General features: G+C 41.7%; 1 protein-coding gene across 1 annotated transcript in view; it reads right to left on the bottom strand.

Annotated features, from left to right (window-relative positions):
* Positions 1 to 18,462, bottom strand: part of arap3 (ArfGAP with RhoGAP domain, ankyrin repeat and PH domain 3) — a 62,345-nt gene that overhangs the window by 9,882 nt on the left and 34,001 nt on the right. The window contains exons 6-23 of the mRNA XM_060927992.1: positions 17,783 to 18,031; positions 17,437 to 17,506; positions 17,000 to 17,120; positions 16,584 to 16,768; positions 16,284 to 16,390; positions 15,120 to 15,319; positions 14,643 to 14,728; positions 14,190 to 14,372; positions 9,063 to 9,204; positions 8,788 to 8,892; positions 8,338 to 8,494; positions 7,322 to 7,424; positions 7,034 to 7,232; positions 6,860 to 6,923; positions 6,594 to 6,757; positions 2,505 to 2,717; positions 1,749 to 1,854; positions 1,468 to 1,615 (exon numbers count right to left, since the gene is read on the bottom strand). Coding sequence (XP_060783975.1) covers positions 1,468 to 1,615; positions 1,749 to 1,854; positions 2,505 to 2,717; positions 6,594 to 6,757; positions 6,860 to 6,923; positions 7,034 to 7,232; positions 7,322 to 7,424; positions 8,338 to 8,494; positions 8,788 to 8,892; positions 9,063 to 9,204; positions 14,190 to 14,372; positions 14,643 to 14,728; positions 15,120 to 15,319; positions 16,284 to 16,390; positions 16,584 to 16,768; positions 17,000 to 17,120; positions 17,437 to 17,506; positions 17,783 to 18,031 — 2,602 coding nt within the window. The remainder of the gene's footprint in view (positions 1 to 1,467; positions 1,616 to 1,748; positions 1,855 to 2,504; positions 2,718 to 6,593; positions 6,758 to 6,859; positions 6,924 to 7,033; positions 7,233 to 7,321; positions 7,425 to 8,337; positions 8,495 to 8,787; positions 8,893 to 9,062; positions 9,205 to 14,189; positions 14,373 to 14,642; positions 14,729 to 15,119; positions 15,320 to 16,283; positions 16,391 to 16,583; positions 16,769 to 16,999; positions 17,121 to 17,436; positions 17,507 to 17,782; positions 18,032 to 18,462) is intronic.

The following is an 18,462-nucleotide window of genomic DNA, read 5'->3' on the forward strand; positions in this document are numbered from 1 at the left end:
CATGATTGTCATTCTAATACCATCCTGGTGCAGTATTAAAACAAAATAATACACAGGCAATATTAAAGATCAAAGAACATGACAGGACATGAAGTCTACCGTACTTCCACTGTAATGATCTCATCTCATCTCATTATCTCTAGCCGCTTTATCCTGTTCTACAGGGTCGCAGGCGAGCTGGAGCCTATCTCAGCTGACTACGGGTGAAAGGCGGGGTACACCCTGGACAAGTTGCCAGGTCATCACAGGGCTCACACATAGACAAACAACCATTCACACTCACATTCACACCTACGGTCAATTTAGGCTACGTTTACATTACGTCGAATCAGCGGATCATCAGATTAATGTTCTTAAAATGATTCGCGTTTACACTAAAACCGTTAGCCGTGCACACAGCAACACCAATACGCGGATACGCTCGGCTCCGCAGGCATCCTGCGCTCCAAATCACTCCGCCCTGAACAGCGAGTGCCCTCTGGAGGGTGCGCACTCCGGCCCTGCGCAGCTCACACAGCGCGCGAGTGAAGTGAACAAGCCACGATTCGGGACTGAGCCGCTGTGTGTGAGATCCCAGCGCATATCACTTATTACTTGCAAGTGGAAGGATGGCAAGCCTAAAGACAATCATAACTACACAATGGGCAGTATTTGCATCAGTATTTGCAGTATTTTCATACTTTTATACTCTTTAATGAAAGGTGATACAAGGCGGAAGTCTGCGCCGTTTTTCAGCAGTCGCGTCACATGACCAACGCCAGCGAATCAGGAAGGTGGATGTCACAGTGACGTTGTCCAATGAGACGCCAGCTAGAGCTCAGCACAGCGTATTCGCGTATTCTCAATGTTTACACAGCACCGGAGCTGATACGATCTAGATTGAATACGTGGACGCTGGCGGATTCCCGTTTCCCCGCTTTTTCAGGGGGGTTAATGTAAACGGACAGTGCATCCGCGAAGAAAACGAGACAGATACGGTCTAGTGTAAACGTAGCCTTAGAGTCACCAGTTAACCTAACCTGCATGTCTTTGGACTGTGGGGGAAACCGGAGCACCCGGAGGAAACCCACGCGGACACGGGGAGAACATGCAAACTCCACACAGAAAGGCCCTCGCCGGCCACGGGGCTCGAACCCGGACCTTCTTGCTGTGAGGCGACAGCGCTAACCACTACACCACCGTGCCGCCCCACTGTAATTATCATTTGTCGCAATTTTGTTGATTAAAAAAAGGCGAATTTGAAAATAATTATTTAAACAAACTAACATTGGAAAGAAACATCACTAGGACAGATTTTATTCTATGTAATTGTTGTTGTCAGGCTAATCTGTGGGATTCATCCAGTCTTTTTTGACTCCAGTGCCTCAAGCACTGGCTGCTTCAACACACTGCAAACTGTTACATCTCTGTTACAGTGTGGGAGTCCCACAGTACTGCAGACGACTGGATCATAGTTTTTCTACTCACATCAAAGACATAGAGATAATTGTCAATGAGGTCTTCGACGATCTTTACTTCATGCTCTCCTTTGCCATCTGTCTGAAAGAGGCTCGGGGCAAACAGTAGAGACAGGTTCTTTGTGCACATTTGGTTCAGGTCAGCACACTTCTGTACCCTGAGAGAGGAGAATATAAAAAGAAAAATGTATTTTTAAGAAAAAAAAAAAAAAGATAGAGACATTCACAAACCATCAATTCTCGGCATGATTACAGCTTAAGTCTGAAACGGTATATTTTGAAATAGGCAACCTGTAGAGGTGACTGATGAGAGCAGCCAAAGTGGTGCGGTTGACGTGTGGCAAACCACGGATGAGCTCTTTATATCTATCCAATCTCTGCATCTTATTAGATATCTCTGCAGATCAAGAGAAATCAGTGAGCAGCTCAGCATTCAGTGAAACTTTACACTACCGTTCAAAAGTTTGGGGTCACTTTGAAATGTCCTTATTTTTGAAAGAAAAGCACTGTTCTTTTCAATGAAGATCACTTTAAACTAATCAGAAATCCACTCTATACATTGCTAATGTGGTAAATGACTATTCTAGCTGCAAATGTCTGGTTTTTGGTGCAATATCTCCATAGGTGTATAGAGGCCCATTTCCTGCAACTATCACTCCAGTGTTCTAATGGTACAATGTGTTTGCTCATTGCCTCAGAAGGCTAATGGATGATTAGAAAACCCTTGTACAATCATGTTAGCACAGCTGAAAACAGTTGAGCTCTTTAGAGAAGCTATAAAACTGACCTTCCTTTGAGCAGATTGAGTTTCTGGAGCATCACATTTGTGGGGTCGATTAAATGCTCAAAATGGCCAGAAAAATGTCTTGACTATATTTTCTATTCATTTTAAAACTTATGGTGGTAAATAAAAGCATGACTTTTCATGGAAAACACAAAATTGTCTGGGTGACCCCAAACTTTTGAACGGTAGTGTATAGCCATGATATTCACAGATGTGTGCAGAGCGATGTGACAAAGAATACATGGGCATGACAAACTACTGACTGGCAGCTTCCTTCCAGTATGGGTGCAGATCTGCCATGAATATGGGGTCATCGATCTCACGGAAGAACCTCTTCAGCACATCTGTTACATCCTCAATGAAATTGTCTCCGATGCGGAGTTTCACGTTGCGGGCATCCTTCCGGAACTCCTCCATCAGAAGCTTGATTCTGGACTTTGCTCCATTTTTCCTGTAAATCCCTTCATGGCCCAGACCTAGAAATATGAGACAATTATCAGAGGATCTTCAGATGCACACTTAGTTTGGTTTAAAGATCTTAAAGTCAGTTCACTTCAGAAGCTTTCCAATGAAAGGCATGAGTAATACATTCTTTCTGCATTAAGTACTTGAGGTCTCAACAGAAAAAGTAACTCAGAGGAAAAACAGCGAGACTACATTTTCTCTGCGTGATGATAATTTACTAAATTTCCTGCCAAAACAAAGAATCACAGCCACACCAGCAAAAGAAATGTGTGTCGTGTACATATGGTATTTTTATCCAAATATCAGTGTCTCAGTCCAGGAATTATGGAAACAATAATTACAACTTGACAACACGTTCTATTTTGTCTCTTCAGACTCTGAAATTTGTCATTTCCATGACAATGTAAACAATTCCTAAATTGGATGTTGGACGTTGGATGCATGGGCAGCGCTGCCATATACAACCCCAATTCCAAAAAAGTTGGGACACCATATAAAACATCAATAAAAATAGAATGTGAAGACTTGCAAATCATGGAAACGCTAGATTTCATTGAAAATAGTACAGAAACAACATATCAAATGTTGAAACTGAGAAACTTTACTGTTTTTTAGAAAATATATGCTCATTTTGAATTTGAGGTCAACAACATGTTTCAGAAAAGTTGGGACGGGGCAACAAAAGACTGAAAAAAGTTGTGTAATGCGGAAAAAAAATTTGGTTAATTGGCAACAGGTCAGTAACATGACTGGGTATAAAAAGAGCATCCCAGAGAGGCGGAGTCTCTCAAAAGTAAAGATGGGGAGGGGTTCACCACTCTGTGAAAGACTGCGTGGGCAAACAGTGCAACAATTTCAGAATAATGTTCCTCAATGTAAAATTACAAAGAATTTGGGGATCACATCATCTATGGTACAGATCATTAAAAGACTCAGAGAATCTAGAGAAATCTCTGTATGCAAGAGACAAGGCTGAAAACTGACGTTGGATGCCTGTGATCTTCAGGCCCTCACGAGACACTGCATTAAAAGCAGACACGTGTCTGTAGTGGAAATCACTGTATGGGCTCAGGAACACTACTAACATTACTGCATCCACAAATGCAAGTTATAACCAGATATAAACAATATCCAGAAACACCGCCACCTTCTCTGGGCCTGAGCTCTTTTACAATGGACTGAGGCGAAGTGGAAAATTGTCCCGAGGTCTGACGAATCAAAAGTAGAAATTCTTTTTAAAAATCATGGACACCACATCCTCCAGGCTAAAGAGGAAAGGGACCATCCGGCTTGCTATCAGTGCACAGTTCAAAAGCCAGCATCTGTGATGGCATGAGGGTGCATTAGTGCACATGACATGGGTAGGTTGTACATCTGGGAAGGCATCATTAATGCTGAATGATATTTACACGTTTCAGAGCAATATGCTGCCATCCAGACAAAATCTTTTTCAGTGAAGGCCTTCCTTCTTTCAGCAAGACAAACCGCTTCCTGACAATGTTAAAACTGCATGGCTTCATAGGAAGAGTCTGGGTGCTAAACTGGTCTGCCTGTAGTCTAGACCTGTCTTCCGTTTAAAACATTTGGTGCATTATGAAGCGCAAAATATGACAAAGTAGACCCTGAACTGTTGAGCAACTGAAATTGTATACCAGGCAAGAATGGGACAACACTTCTCTTTCAAAGCTACAGCAATTGGTCTCCTCAGTTCCCAAACGTTTACAGAGTGTTGTTAAAAGTAGAGCTGATGCAACACAGTGGTAAGCATGCCCCTGTCCCAGCTTTTTTGAAACGTGTTACTGACATCAAATTCAAAATGAGCATATATTTTTCAAAAAAACAATACAATTTCTCAGTTTCAACATTTGATTTGTCTTTGTACTATTTTCAATGAACTATTGGGTTTCCATGATTTGCAAATTATCACATTCTGTTTTTGTTTACAGTTTACACAGCATCCCAACTTTTTTGGAATTGGGGTTGTAGTCAGCTTAGTACAGTTAATACGGTTTGTCTTTCATGGCTATAATTTTAGGGGGAAATTGAAATTTAAAACTCGCAGTGCTAGGACAACGTAAAAAATGTTCAGTATCTCTATTTGTGGAGTAAAGCTATGGAACAGTTTGAATGTGGAGCTCATCAAATGTTCAACTATAAACCAGTTCAAAAAAAGGTATAAGGAACAGATCTTTATGAGGTATAGGGAGGAGGAATTACAACAACATTCTATTGATAATATAAGTGTATATGTACGTAGGGATATATATATTTTTTCTTTTTCTTTTATTATGGCAGAAAGTGACGTTTGATTAGCGGTGGTATAGAGGGTTAGGATTTGATAAGTTATTTACTTCTTCCTAATCCTTTCTGAACATTATTATGTTATTGCCTTGTGGCTACGCTATTGTTTGTTCATGACAATGTTTTGACTATCACGTTTTTTTTCCTTTACTGTCCAGAATCAGTCAATCAATCAAAAATCTTTCACAGGCTAAAACACCCCAGGAAATTAAAATCATTAATTTTTAACTGCCTTTAAATTTAAAATGTGCTGCTATTGTTTGTCATGTTTGTTTATAATGCGACGATCACCAGGTGGGGAGTTGTACCTTTCAGAAAATTTAGAGTTTGCTTTGTTTGCCTTGGGTAATTCCAGACATTAAAAATTCATGAATATAAATTTACAAGTCTAACACAGGTTAAGATCAAACCTGAAATATAATTACAGCAACAAGCAATAATTCAGCCTTGTAAGTGGATGTAATGCAGAACTGCATTTGAAGAAAGAATACATTCATATGTACACTTTGGCTACGTTCACACTGCAGGCTGAAGTGACTCAAATCCGATCTTTTCGCCCATATGTGACCTGTATCCGATCTTTTATTGACAATATGAACGACACAGATCCGATTTTTTCAAATCCGACCCAGGCCGTTTGGATATGTGGTCCTAATTCCGATCCCTATCTGCTCTTTTCATATGCGACTTCAGTCTGAACCGCCAGGTCGCATTCATCCGACTTACACGTCATCAACAAGCCACAAACGTCACTATTCTGCGCTGAAGTAGGCGGCGGGTCTCTCAAAAAAAGTTACAACAACATGGCGCATAATCACGGGCGCAGATAGAGGGGGGGACGAGTCATATTTAAATTCACCTCGTGCGGTCCCCCCCACTTATAGGGAGGAAAAAACGTCTATGCTGTCTTTCTTTGTATAAGGCAAACCTCACGGAAAAATCAAAAGACTAATTACCATTCGGTTTATTGAGGTGCACAGCAGTGTATACATAGTTGCAACAACTCACATAAAACAAAGACTGATATTCGGTTGGTTGAGCTGCGCAGACTGCACAGGTTGCGAGCTCGAGCTTGGTTGCTATGGTTACTAACAACAAGTTTGACAGGCATATCGGGGTTGGGGTTGGTTTGCTGGCAGCTTTGTCCCCCCCCAGTTTTTTGTCCCCCCCAGTTTTTTGTCCCCCCCAGTTCAAAAAACGTATCTGCGCCCCTGTGCATGACATCAATGCGAGGGACGCTTCGGGCTGTGAAGGTTCTGAATCCTCTCAATGGAAGGACGCAGAGGTTAGGGAGCTGATTTCCATTTGGGGGGATACAGCTATTCAAGCTAGATTGGATGGGTCATACCGCAACCGGGCAGTTTTACTTCCGTAAACACTGGCCATGCTCACTGCGTGTGACGTCGTCGTATCCTGCAATGCGCATGCGGAACACTTTTAGGTCGCTTTTCGTTCATACTGAGGATCACATACAAGTCGCATATATTTGTTAATGTGAACGACCTCACAAAAAAATCGGATTTCACAAAAAAAATCGGAATTGAGCATTAAGCCTTGCAGTGTGAACGTAGCGTTTGTGTCCTCACCATACTGTGTAATAAAAGCAATGCAGCTGTCAACAATAATGGGGATGTCGTTCCTGCTCAGCTGTTGGTCCTTCAGTGTGTTGGCTTTGCCTCCTGCTGCCTTCTGGATGTCTGTATACCACAGAGAAAAGTCTGTACGCCCCATGCCCTGCAGGTGCAGAGTCCTAAATACACAAGCACACACCATTTCGATCAAGATGTTTCTGTGGATCGGTTTTCTGGCCTGGATTCATAAATCATCACAAATGTCCAAAGTTAAAGCTCACCTTCCTTTCTCCACTAGAACCAAAATGTCTTTCTTTTCATGGTTGTCTGTCTCTGATGCTATACCTTTAAAAATTTAAAACAGAGAGGGGGAAAAAAAAAAAAAATTAGCCAGGGGTAGATGCACAAAACATAAAACCGATCCAGATAAAACAAAGTGGGCTTGAAAGACTCACTGAGTTCCTGCAGGCGTTTCAGGTTAATAATGTCCTCAGCAGCTCCATCATTTCCAGGACAAATGAAGAGGTTGGACTTTTGCAAAACAAAGAAGCCCTCTTTCCACTGCCGCGGGTCCAGCATGGCCTTATAGCGCAACATGCCCACACGCTCAAACTCCCTCGTCAGTAAGCAGTGGCAGCTCAGAGGAGTGGTGGCCTGAACAGAAAAGAGTGCTTCAGAACCCCTCAGATGACACGCTTAAGGTCGTATGCAGGGTGTACACTTTGATGTATTTTCATGTTTACCTTTCCGATAGCTTTTGCCCAACTGTGTAGATCATCTGGAGTTTCTAAGCCAAACTGGACAAGCTTTTCAGATGTTAGGTAGAGTTCGAAAGTGTATCGAAACCTTAAACCAAGTGAAAAAGAAGGATCACTTAAAAATTTTCAATGCAGCAATATACAACACTTTACAGTAAAAGGTTAACTTTCATTCACTGTCAAGAAATTACATACCTGCCAATGAATGAGAAAAATCTACACACTGGTGGTCAGTTCCCATTAAAACGTGTTTTTAACCTGGATCCTGTTGCTCCATGCACCCAGGAAATGCTGTATCGATGTGTTTACTACAAGAGGTTTACTTATATTTTTTTTAAAATTGCGATAAATATGAAAAGGAATTACAAAAGACTACAAGCTGTTTGTTGGCAGGTCGGTGGTCTATAATGTGTACGTAAACATAGAAGTAAACCTTTTATAATTAATGGGTGTATAAAATGACATGGAAACTTCAGAACGTATGCGTATTCATTAGCTAATGTTTGCGTGCATTGCTGAAGAAGTCACCCCCCCCACACACACACACATTTGGGATCACTGTATATCCATTTTCATTTACTGGTATTTTGGAGGGCGGCACAGTGGTGTAGTGGTTAGCGCTGTGGCCTCACAGCAAGAAGGTCCGAGTTCGAGCCCCATGGCCGGCAAGGGCCTTTCTGTGCGGAGTTTGCATGTTGTTCGCGTGGGTTTCCTCCAGGTGCTCCGGTTTCCCCCACAGTCCAAAGACATGCAGGTTAGGTTAACTGGTGACTCTAAATTGAGCGTAGGTGTGAATGTGAGTGTGAATGGTTGTCTGTGTCTATGTGTCAGCCCTGTGATGACCTGGCGACTTGTCCAGGGTGTACCCCGCCTTTCGCCCGTAGTCAGCTGGGATAGGCTCCAGCTTGCCTGCGACCCTGTAGAACAGGATAAAGCGGCTAGAGATAATGAGATGAGATAGTATTTTGGAGCTGCATGCTTTCGACGTTTTTGCGGGATACCTGTCAATGAAGCCATTATTGCTTGTGCATGAGTCTGGCCTGCTAACTCCTAAACAGATGATGTCTTTGACCTCTATCTTCATGTTGGGTTCATGGCACCTATCGGACTCGTAAAACAGAAGATTCTTCTCCACCGAGCACCAAAACTTTTGGAAATCTAAAAACAAACAAATAAATAAATGCACAGAGATGGCCACTGCATGGTCAGTAAATCTGCTGGGAAAGTGTGCCAATAAAATCAAACAAAATAATATTAAAGTACAAGTCATTATACAGTGTATAATCACTGGCTGCTTAGACCATTGCTCAGCAAGATGTCTGAATACATTTAAAATTATATGCTGGTCAGTGAAGTAAGCCCCAAGAGGCCCTTTTTGTGTCATCTTCTGAAGAAGCACATTCTGCTCCTAAACTTCTGCCAACTGCTTTGTTTGTTACATTGTCGCCTACCTTCCCTGGTTCTGCGGGATAAAGTGCCTTTGTTCATAGAGCCTGACTTGTAGAGGTAGCCAGAATACAGGACTGGCTGCATGATCTCATCATACACACTGGAATCTGCAAGAAAACAGAACTGAATGTAGAAGTGCAGATTACCACCACTGTGACATGTGCATGCTATTAATTCTGAAATTACATGTTGAGAATGATTAAGGCTTAGTGATTAATGAAATAATACAATGTTACACTGGTGATGTGTTTGATGACAACAGTTAGTGGTTAAGAACCTGCGGCTTGGGTGTAAGAGTAATGCAGAGACAGGTGCTTCTCATGTCCATTAGAGTCTGATAGCCGAGCCACTTCTGCTTCAGCAAACAACTGAGTGACTGTCTTCAAGAGATTCTGTTCAGTCACAGCTGTGCACAGTGCCTGCAGGACAGTACACCAAAACGCATCAAGAAAAAGCATGTGCAGTCACAGGATAGAAGTCTAGTCTCCTAATATTCCTTCATACTGTTGAAGGAATAAATGATAACACAAAACTTTTAGAAAAGTACGAGTAAACTACATTACTTACTTAACTGATTTTTTTTTTTTACTGAATTGCTATAGTGCTTAATGACTGGATTAAGCTACTATAAATACAGTGGGGCAAAAAAGTATTTAGTCAGTCACCAATTGTGCAAGTTCTCCCACTTAAAAAGATGAGAGAGGCCTGTAATTTTCATCATAGGTATACCTCAACTATGAGAGACAGAATGAGAAAAAAAAATCCAGAAAATCACATTGTCTGACTTTTAAAGAATTTATTTGCAAATTATGGTGGAAAATAAGTATTTGGTCAATAACAAAAGTTCATCTCAATACTTTGTTATATACCCTTTGTTGGCAATGACAGAGGTCAATCGTTTTCTGTAAGTCTTCACAAGGTTTTCACACACTGTTGCTGGTATTTTGGCCCATTCCTCCATGCAGATCTCCTCTAGAGCAGTGATGTTTTGGGGCTGTTGCTGGGCAACACTGACTTTCAACTCCCTCCAAAGATTTTCTATGGGGTTGAGATCTGGAGACTGGCTAGGCCACTCCAGGACCTTGAAATGCTTCTTACGAAGCCACTCCTTCGTTGCCCAGGCGGTGTGTTTGGGATCATTGTCATGCTGAAAGACCCAGCCACATTTCATCTTCAATGCCCTTGCTGATGGAAGGAGGTTTTCACTCAAAATCTCACGATACATGGCCCCATTCATTCTTTCCTTTACGCGGATCAGTCGTCCTGGTCCCTTTGCAGAAAAACAGCCCCAAAGCATGATGTTTCCACCCCCATGCTTCACAGTAGGTATGGTGTTCTTTTGATGCAACTCAGCATTCTTTCTCCTCCAAACACAACAAGTTGAGTTTTTACCAAAAAGTTCTATTTTGGTTTCATCTGACCGTATGACATTCTCCCAATCCTCTTCTGGATCATCCAAATGCTCTCTAGCAAACTTCAGACGGGCCTGGATATGTACTGGCTTAAGCAGGGGGACACGTCTGGCACTGCAGGATTTGAGTCCCTGGCGGCATAGTGTGTTACTGATGGTAGCCTTTGTTACTTTGGTCCCAGCTCTCTGCAGGTCATTCACTAGGTTCCCCCATGTGGTTCTGGGATTTTTGCTCACCGTTCTTGTGATCATTTTGACCCCACGGGGTGAGATCTTGCGTGGAGCCCCAGATCGAGGGAGATTATCAGTGGTCTTGTATGTCTTCCATTTTCTAATGATTGCTCCCACAGTTGATTTCTTCACACCAAGCTGCTTACCTATTGCAGATTCAGTCTTCCCAGCCTGGTGCAGGTCTACAATTTTGTTTCTGGTGTCCTTTGACAGCTCTTTGGTCTTGGCCATAGTGGAGTTTGGAGTGTGACTGTTTGAGGTTGTGGACAGGTGTCTTTTATACTGATAACGAGTTCAAACAGGTGCCATTAATCCAGGTAACGAGTGGAGGACAGAGGAGCCTCTTAAAGAAGTTGTTACAGGTCTGTGAGAGCCAGAAATCTTGCTTGTTTGTAGGTGACCAAATACTTATTTTACCGAGGAATTTACCAATTAATTAATTAAAAATCCTACAATGCGATTTCCTGGATTCTTTCCCCCCATTCTGTCTCTCATAGTTGAAGTGTACCTATGATGAAAATTACAGGCCTCTCTCATCTTTTTAAGCGGGAGAACTTGCACAATTGGTGGCTGACTAAATACTTTTTTCCCCCACTGTATATTAGGTAGGAAATTCACTATTTTTAATCGATAAAATGTACAACCCCGATTCCAAAAAAGTTGGGACAAAGTACAAATTGTAAATAAAAACAGAATGCAATGATATGGAAGTTTCAAAATTCCGTATTTTATTCAGAATAGAACATAGATGACATATCAAATGTTTAAACTGAGAAAATGTATCATTTAAAGAGAAAAATTAGGTGATTTTTAAATTTCATGACAACACCACATCTCAAAAAAGTTGGGACAAGGCCATGTTTACCACTGTGAGACATCTCCTTTTCTCTTTATAACAGTCTGTAAACGTCTGGGGACTGAGGAGACAAGTTGCTCAAGTTTAGGGATAGGAATGTTAACCCATTCTTGTCTAATGTAGGATTCTAGTTGCTCAACTGTCTTAGGTCTTTTTTGTTGTATCTTCCGTTTTATGATGCGCCAAATGTTTTCTATGGGTGAAAGATCTGGACTGCAGGCTGGCCAGTTCAGTACCCGGACCCTTCTTCTACGCAGCCATGATGCTGTAATTGATGCAGTATGTGGTGTGGCATTGTCATATTGGAAAATGCAAGGTCTTCCCTGAAAGAGACGTCGTCTGGATGGGAGCATGATGTTGCTCTAGAACCTGGATATATCTTTCAGCATTGATGGTGTCTTTCCAGATGTGTAAGCTGCCCATGCCACACGCACTAATGCAACCCCATACCATCAGAGATGCAGGCTTCTGAACTGAGCGCTGATAACAACTTGGGTCGTCCTTCTCCTCTTTAGTCCGAATGACACGGCGTCCCTGATTTCCATAAAGAACTTCAAATTTTGATTCGTCTGACTTTGCCACAGTCCACTTTAAATGAGCCTTGGCCCAGAGAAGACGTCTGCGCTTCTGGATCATGTTTAGATACGGCTTCTTCTTTGAACTAGAGAGTTTTAGCTGGCAAGGGTGGATGGCACGGTGAATTGTGTTCACAGATAATGTTCTCTGGAAATATTCCTGAGCCCATTTTGTGATTTCCAATACAGAAGCATGCCTGTATGTGATGCAGTGGCGTCTAAGGGCCCGAAGATCACGGGCACCCAGTATGGTTTTCCAGCCTTGACCCTTACGCACAGAGATTCTTCCAGATTCTCTGAATCTTTTGATGATATTATGCACTGTAGATGATGATATGTTCAAACTCTTTGCAATTTTACACTGTCGAACTCCTTTCTGATATTGCTCCACTATTTGTCGGCGCAGAATTAGGGGGATTGGTGATCCTCTTCCCATCTTTACTTCTGAGAGCCGCTGCCACTCCAAGATGCTCTTTTTATACCCAGTCATGTTAATGACCTATTGCCAACTGACCTAATGAGTTGCAATTTGGTCCTCCAGCTGTTCCTTTTTTGTACCTTTAACTTTTACAACCTCTTATTGGCCCGTCCCAACTTTGAGATGTGTTGCTGTCAGGAAATTTCAAATTAGCCAATATTTGGCATGAAATTTCAAAATGTCTCACTTTTGACATTTGATATGTTGTCTATGTTCTATTGTGAATACAATATCAGTTTTTGAGATTTGTAAATTATTGCATTCCGTTTTTATTTACAATTTGTACTTTGTCCCAACTTTTTTGGAATCGGGGTTGTAATGTCTACTTAAATTTGTGCTATAAAGTAGCACATTGTAAATACTGAGTTATAAGTGTGCTTCATGTCTGATAGCTATCAGACATGAAGCACACTTGTTGAAATTGTCTGTGGTAATTACACATACACTACAGATGTGGTGGACCAAGAAACAGTTTGTATTCCTTTAAAGGTATATTTCACTTACTCCATTTTATCTCTTCATTAGAACTATCGAAGCTACTGTGTTGCTTGAAAGTTTGTGAACCCTTTAGAATTTTCTATATTTCTACATAAAATGACCTAAAACAACATCAGATTTTCACACAAGTCCTAAAAATAGATAAAGAGAACCCAGTTAAACAAATTAGATAAAAATATTATGCTTGGGTATTTATTTATTGAGGAAAATGATCCAATATTACATATCTGAGAGTGGCAAAAGTATGTGAATCTTTGCTTTCAGTATCTGGTGTGACCCCCTTGTGCAGCAATAACTGCAACTAATAAGGTTAATAAGGATAAGGTTCTTATGCTGAAATGCAGTGTTTTCCTTTCTCCAAACATAACGCTTCTCATTTAAACCGAAAAGTTCTATTTTGGTCTCATCTGTTCACAAAACATTTTTCCAATAGCCTTCTGGCTTGTCCACCGTGATCTTTAGCAAACTGTAGACGAGCAGCAATGTTCTTTTTGGAGAGCAGTGGCTTTCTCCTTGCAACCCTGCCATGCATACCATTATTGTTCAGTGTTCTCCTGATGGTGGACTCATGAACATTAGCCAATGTGAGAGAGGCCTTCAGTTGCTTAGAAGTTACCCTAGGGTTCTTTATGACTTTGCTGACTATTACACGCCTTGCTCTTGGAGTGATCTTTGTTGGTCGACCACTCCTGGGGAGGGGAACAACGGCCTTGAATTTCCTCCATTTGTACACAATCTGTCTGACTGTGGATTGGAGTCCAAACTCTTTAGAGATGGTTTTGTAACCTTTTCCAGCCTGATGAGCATCAACAACGCTTTTTCTGAGGTCCTCAGAAATCTCCTTTGTTCGTGCCATGATACACTTCCACAAACATGTGTTGTGAAGATCAGACTTTGATAGATCCCTGTTCTTTAAATAAAACAGGGTGCCCACTCACACCTGATTGTCATCCCATTGATTGAAAACACCTGACTCTAATTTCACCTTCAAATTAACTGCTAATCCTAGAGGTTCACATACTTTTGCCACTCACAGATATGTAATATTGGATCATTTTCCTCAATAAATAAATGACCAAGTATAATATTTTTGTCTCATTTGTTTAACTGGGTTCTCTTTATCTACTTTTAGGACTTGTGTGAAAATCTGATGATGTTTTAGGTCATATTTATGCAGAAATACAGAAAATTCTAAAGGGTTCACAAACTTTCAAGCACCACTGTATCTTGAGTAAAACACGAGTCCAGTTACCAAGATCTACTACTAAAAGAAATTTAACATGACTTTCAAGACTGTTGACTCCTTTTTTTTTTCTTCAATCTTCACTGAGCTATACTCACTGTCTGTTCCTCACCTTAAGTAACTCTTCCTGCGTGCTAAAGCTGGGGTGAGGGTGGCGGAAACGCCCTTCTTTGTATTTCTGGGTTATGAATTCCCTCCGCTGTTCTGGAGAGGCATCACAGTCCATTTCATCAGCTGCTGGCAGCCTGGCAGCCCAGAACTCATTGGCTCGGTCATTACCCAGCATTATGAAGAGCTAAAACATATACATACAGTATGTGCAAACTTCATTGCAGGTTCTCAGGCTTATATGTACAGAACTGCATGTGCCATATCAATAAACACTCCCCATTCTCTGTTAATACATTTTTGGAATTTAAGTGATTAGCAAGTATAAATATTTGTTGGTGTCATTTAGCAACAAATTTTTAAAAAGTCTGAGAAATTTTCTACAAAGAAAGCACGCAAAGAACTTCAAAGGCAAAGGCCAGCGTCATGACCCGTGTTCTCTGCCTGCAACCCCCACCTGAACAATCTCATTGCTCCAAACACTGGTGTCCAGTTTCAGACTCTGCACTTTGGACACCATTGTGCCCAGTCCTCTGTGCTGGCCTGCAGGCAAACACAACAAAAGAGTCACTACACCACTCACCATACTCCATTCACTCCGTTTGCCTGCAGTGGCTTCCCAATATGCTGCCTCCGAACCACCTCTTCTCTTTAGTGTCTGACACAGACGACCCACTGGGATAAACAATTTAGAGCTCTGAAAACCAATGTCAATTTTCAAAGCCACTACACTGGCTAACTAGTGTGTTACATGACACTACAACATGATGCCAAATATGAAAAGCAACTTCACATTTGCACGCCACCCAATGACTGCACTGTATTTAAAAAAAAGACATATTTAGTGATTAGCAAAACAATAAAGGCCCTGTCGGATAATCCATTAGGATGGCAAGACACCAGGGATTTGGAGGAAAGTATTAGCTTGACATACCTGCGCAGTTCTTACAAATGACCACACAGAGATTGATGGAGGCCCAGTCAGGATTGATTGCTTTGCAGTCTGCACACACCCTGTTGGAGCGGTTAGACCAGATTTTCTCAGCCACCTCGTAATCGGACAGCGTCTCTGCAATTGACTCCTGCAGAGCTTCCATCCACTCCCGTTTCTCCCGCTCTGATTCAGCCGTGAAGCTACAGGGACAAAAAGGTCAACTACCACTAAAAACCAGTTTGCTTTGATGTATTTATTGGCTAAATGCATGCTTTAGGATGAAATACCCTTTAGATATAACTTCCACTATATTACTCCAATTTTCCCAGACTTGGAGCAATAATCCACCACGGACATTGTGTTTATTTGGGTAACCTTGATGTGAAACTTAGTATGGGTTTATCCTTATTTCCCAATATTGTTGTGAGCTATCCTAAGATACTGTAAACTACTACAGTACAGAATCTGTCCTCTTTTTATTGTGACTATAAATTTCATATTATCTTACCAGGGCCCCAAAGTAAGGATCTTCTGAGCAAAAACAAACAAACAGTCTCATTTTCAGCTGAATAATTTAGCATTAAAACATGTTTTTTAATTAAATGGGAATCATGGGGCGGCACGGTGGTGTAGTGGGTAGCGCTGTCGCCTCACAGCAAGAAGGTCCGGGTTCGAGCCCCGTGGCCGGCGAGGGCCTTTCTGTGCGGAGTTTGCATGTTCTCCCCGTGTCCGCGTGGGTTTCCTCCGGGTGCTCCGGTTTCCCCCACAGTCCAAAGACATGCAGGTTAGGTTAACTGGTGACTCTAAATTGACCGTAGGTGTGAATGTGAGTGTGAATGGTTGTCTGTATCTATGTGTCAGCCCTGTGATGACCTGGCGACTTGTCCAGGGTGTACCCCGCCTTTCGCCCGTAGTCAGCTGGGATAGGCTCCAGCTTGCCTGCGACCCTGTAGAACAGGATAAAGCGGCTAGAGATAATGAGATGAGATGATGAGATGGGAATCATGATTTTTTTTTGGGGGGGGGCACAGAATAGAGATCACAATTCTCAGGCGATTCCGTAAGGAACAATATGTACATTTATTGAATGTTTACAGCTCAAATGATGCTTTAAAAGGAAAAGCCCTAAAGGCACAACTGAAAAGTGCAATGGTTAGCAGTTACCTGAAGGTCTTGTAAGGAGTTATGAGGTCAAAGCTTTTGCTCTTTCCATCTCGGATTGTAGCGCCTCTGGCCTCAATTAAAGTGATTCCAATGCCATTCTTAAAACACTGAAAAAAGGTCAGCCAAAAAAGAAAAGAAAAAAAAAAATCAGACTACTGAAGATTACATCAACCTTGGCACAGCAAGCCCTTTTCTACAGCCTTCAAGCAACTCTTTCAGGAAGGAAACAGAGAACGACAACAACATATGCCTTTACTGGGCTCAAAGTTAGACTGAAAATGTGATGTACTGTAAAATCACCTGCTCATTCTTATACAGCCAAATCTGCTCAGTTATAATTGCAGCATAGATCTTTGACTTTATCCCTTTCAGCTCTAAGAAGCCATACTTCTGGCAGTGGCTCCCCGGGCCAAAACGTGGCCGGCCAAACACCATCTGCTCCTTCACCCACTCCTGCAGCACACTGCACCACTTACTCCTCTGCACTGTGGAGAGTCATGACAGAGCCCCATTCAAAGAATTTTGTGAACACGGCGCAAAAAAACATTCACCTCATCAATATGCATGTTTCTAAGCTAGTCTTACTTCATGCAAGATTGAAGTTGTGGTATAAAGGGAGTTACATGCCACAAATAGAAGTATGAAAAAGGGATTTCCTGTATTGTGAACACCGTCTATTAGAGGAACAGGATGACAGCCTTGAGGATGAGGTTTACCTTCATTGTCTGCACGGAAAACAAATGTCCTGTGATTTGTCACAACTTCAAATTTGTTGTCTTTGGCAACTCTGGCCATTTGTATAGCACCAAGAGGAATCACACCTTTTGGGTACGTGTCCTGGGAAAGATATAGAGGAAAGCCATTTGTCCAGGGAATGACAACATTCAAACCTTCAAAAAGATTAGGAAACAATTTTTCTTCCAAGGAATTAGGGACTTTCCAGGTTATTTAAGTGTCCGTTACTAGTACTTTATCATTTAGGAACATTGTCCAAACACAGATGAAGCCCAACCCTTGAAAAGATTTCTGAAAAAAAGAGTTTGATTAAACTGACCTCATTGTTTCACTGCACTTTATTATACAGCTATAAAATATTTAGTTACATAAACATTTCTCAGTGTAACGAAAATCACAACTTTGTTCTGCAACATACCTTTTCACTTCCATAATACATTAGATTTTTTCCATCAAACTTTACATAGCGCTTCTGGAACACGTAATTCCTAAAAGAAATAAGCAAAGATATTATCTGGGTCCAGGTAAAGAAAAACACTGAAACAACTGATTACTTTGTGTGGGAAATTTCAAAGTGAAAACACATACTGTGAATGCTAATAAAAAAAAAAGGTAAAAAGGAAAAAGAGGAAATAAAGGCTTCTGGAAAGGTTAATTAGATCTAGACAAACCGGCAGGAAAGGATGGACAGGAGACAGAGACAGCCCTCAAGAAGGGAAGGAATGCAGAGACAGGAGGAGAGCAGGAGCCCAGACAGGGCATACCCTTGGGGGGAGAGTTTGTCCAACCAGCCACTGAGGATGGGTACAGGCCTCTCAGATAGTGAGGTGAAACTAGCGTATGGGGAGATGAATTGGTCGTCATCCAGTTCACTGGGGTAAATGCTGTGTTGACGCAGAGAGAAGGACTGCGAGGCAGTGGAGGGCTCGCCAACTGTGCTGTAGCCTGGGGAATCACCAGGGCTGCCATGAGACCGCCGCTTGAGACCGGACTGACTCGGATGCCTGGAGTGGCTGGGAATATGAGCAGTTGTAGTTCATTATTCAGCAGAACATAACAGCCTGAGACAAAAATGCATGAGTGTATAAGTACGTTTTTCAGTAATCAATACTGATACAGACATGGCAACCTACTTCCTGTTAATCACTGAACAGAACATTTTATTTAGCTCTGTTTCTGCTTTCCTGATTTAAAGGTGCTGACTGCAGTCATATGAAATTTTCAAAAAAAAAATTTTTTTTTATTGTGCATGGCATTTTTCCTACGTCTTGCAAGCACAATATCACGCAGAAGAGAATTGATCACTTCTCTCCGTTTTGGGACCGAATATCCTACCTCCTGAGGAAAACAGTACGACCCTACGGAAACAGCCGAACACGAGGAGCTTTAACTAATTAGCATAACTAATGGAACTGTGCCACGCACAAAACATTCAGTGCGTTTA

This window comes from Neoarius graeffei, chromosome 8 (assembly GCF_027579695.1).
Source record: "Neoarius graeffei isolate fNeoGra1 chromosome 8, fNeoGra1.pri, whole genome shotgun sequence".
Lineage (NCBI taxonomy): Eukaryota > Metazoa > Chordata > Actinopteri > Siluriformes > Ariidae > Neoarius > Neoarius graeffei.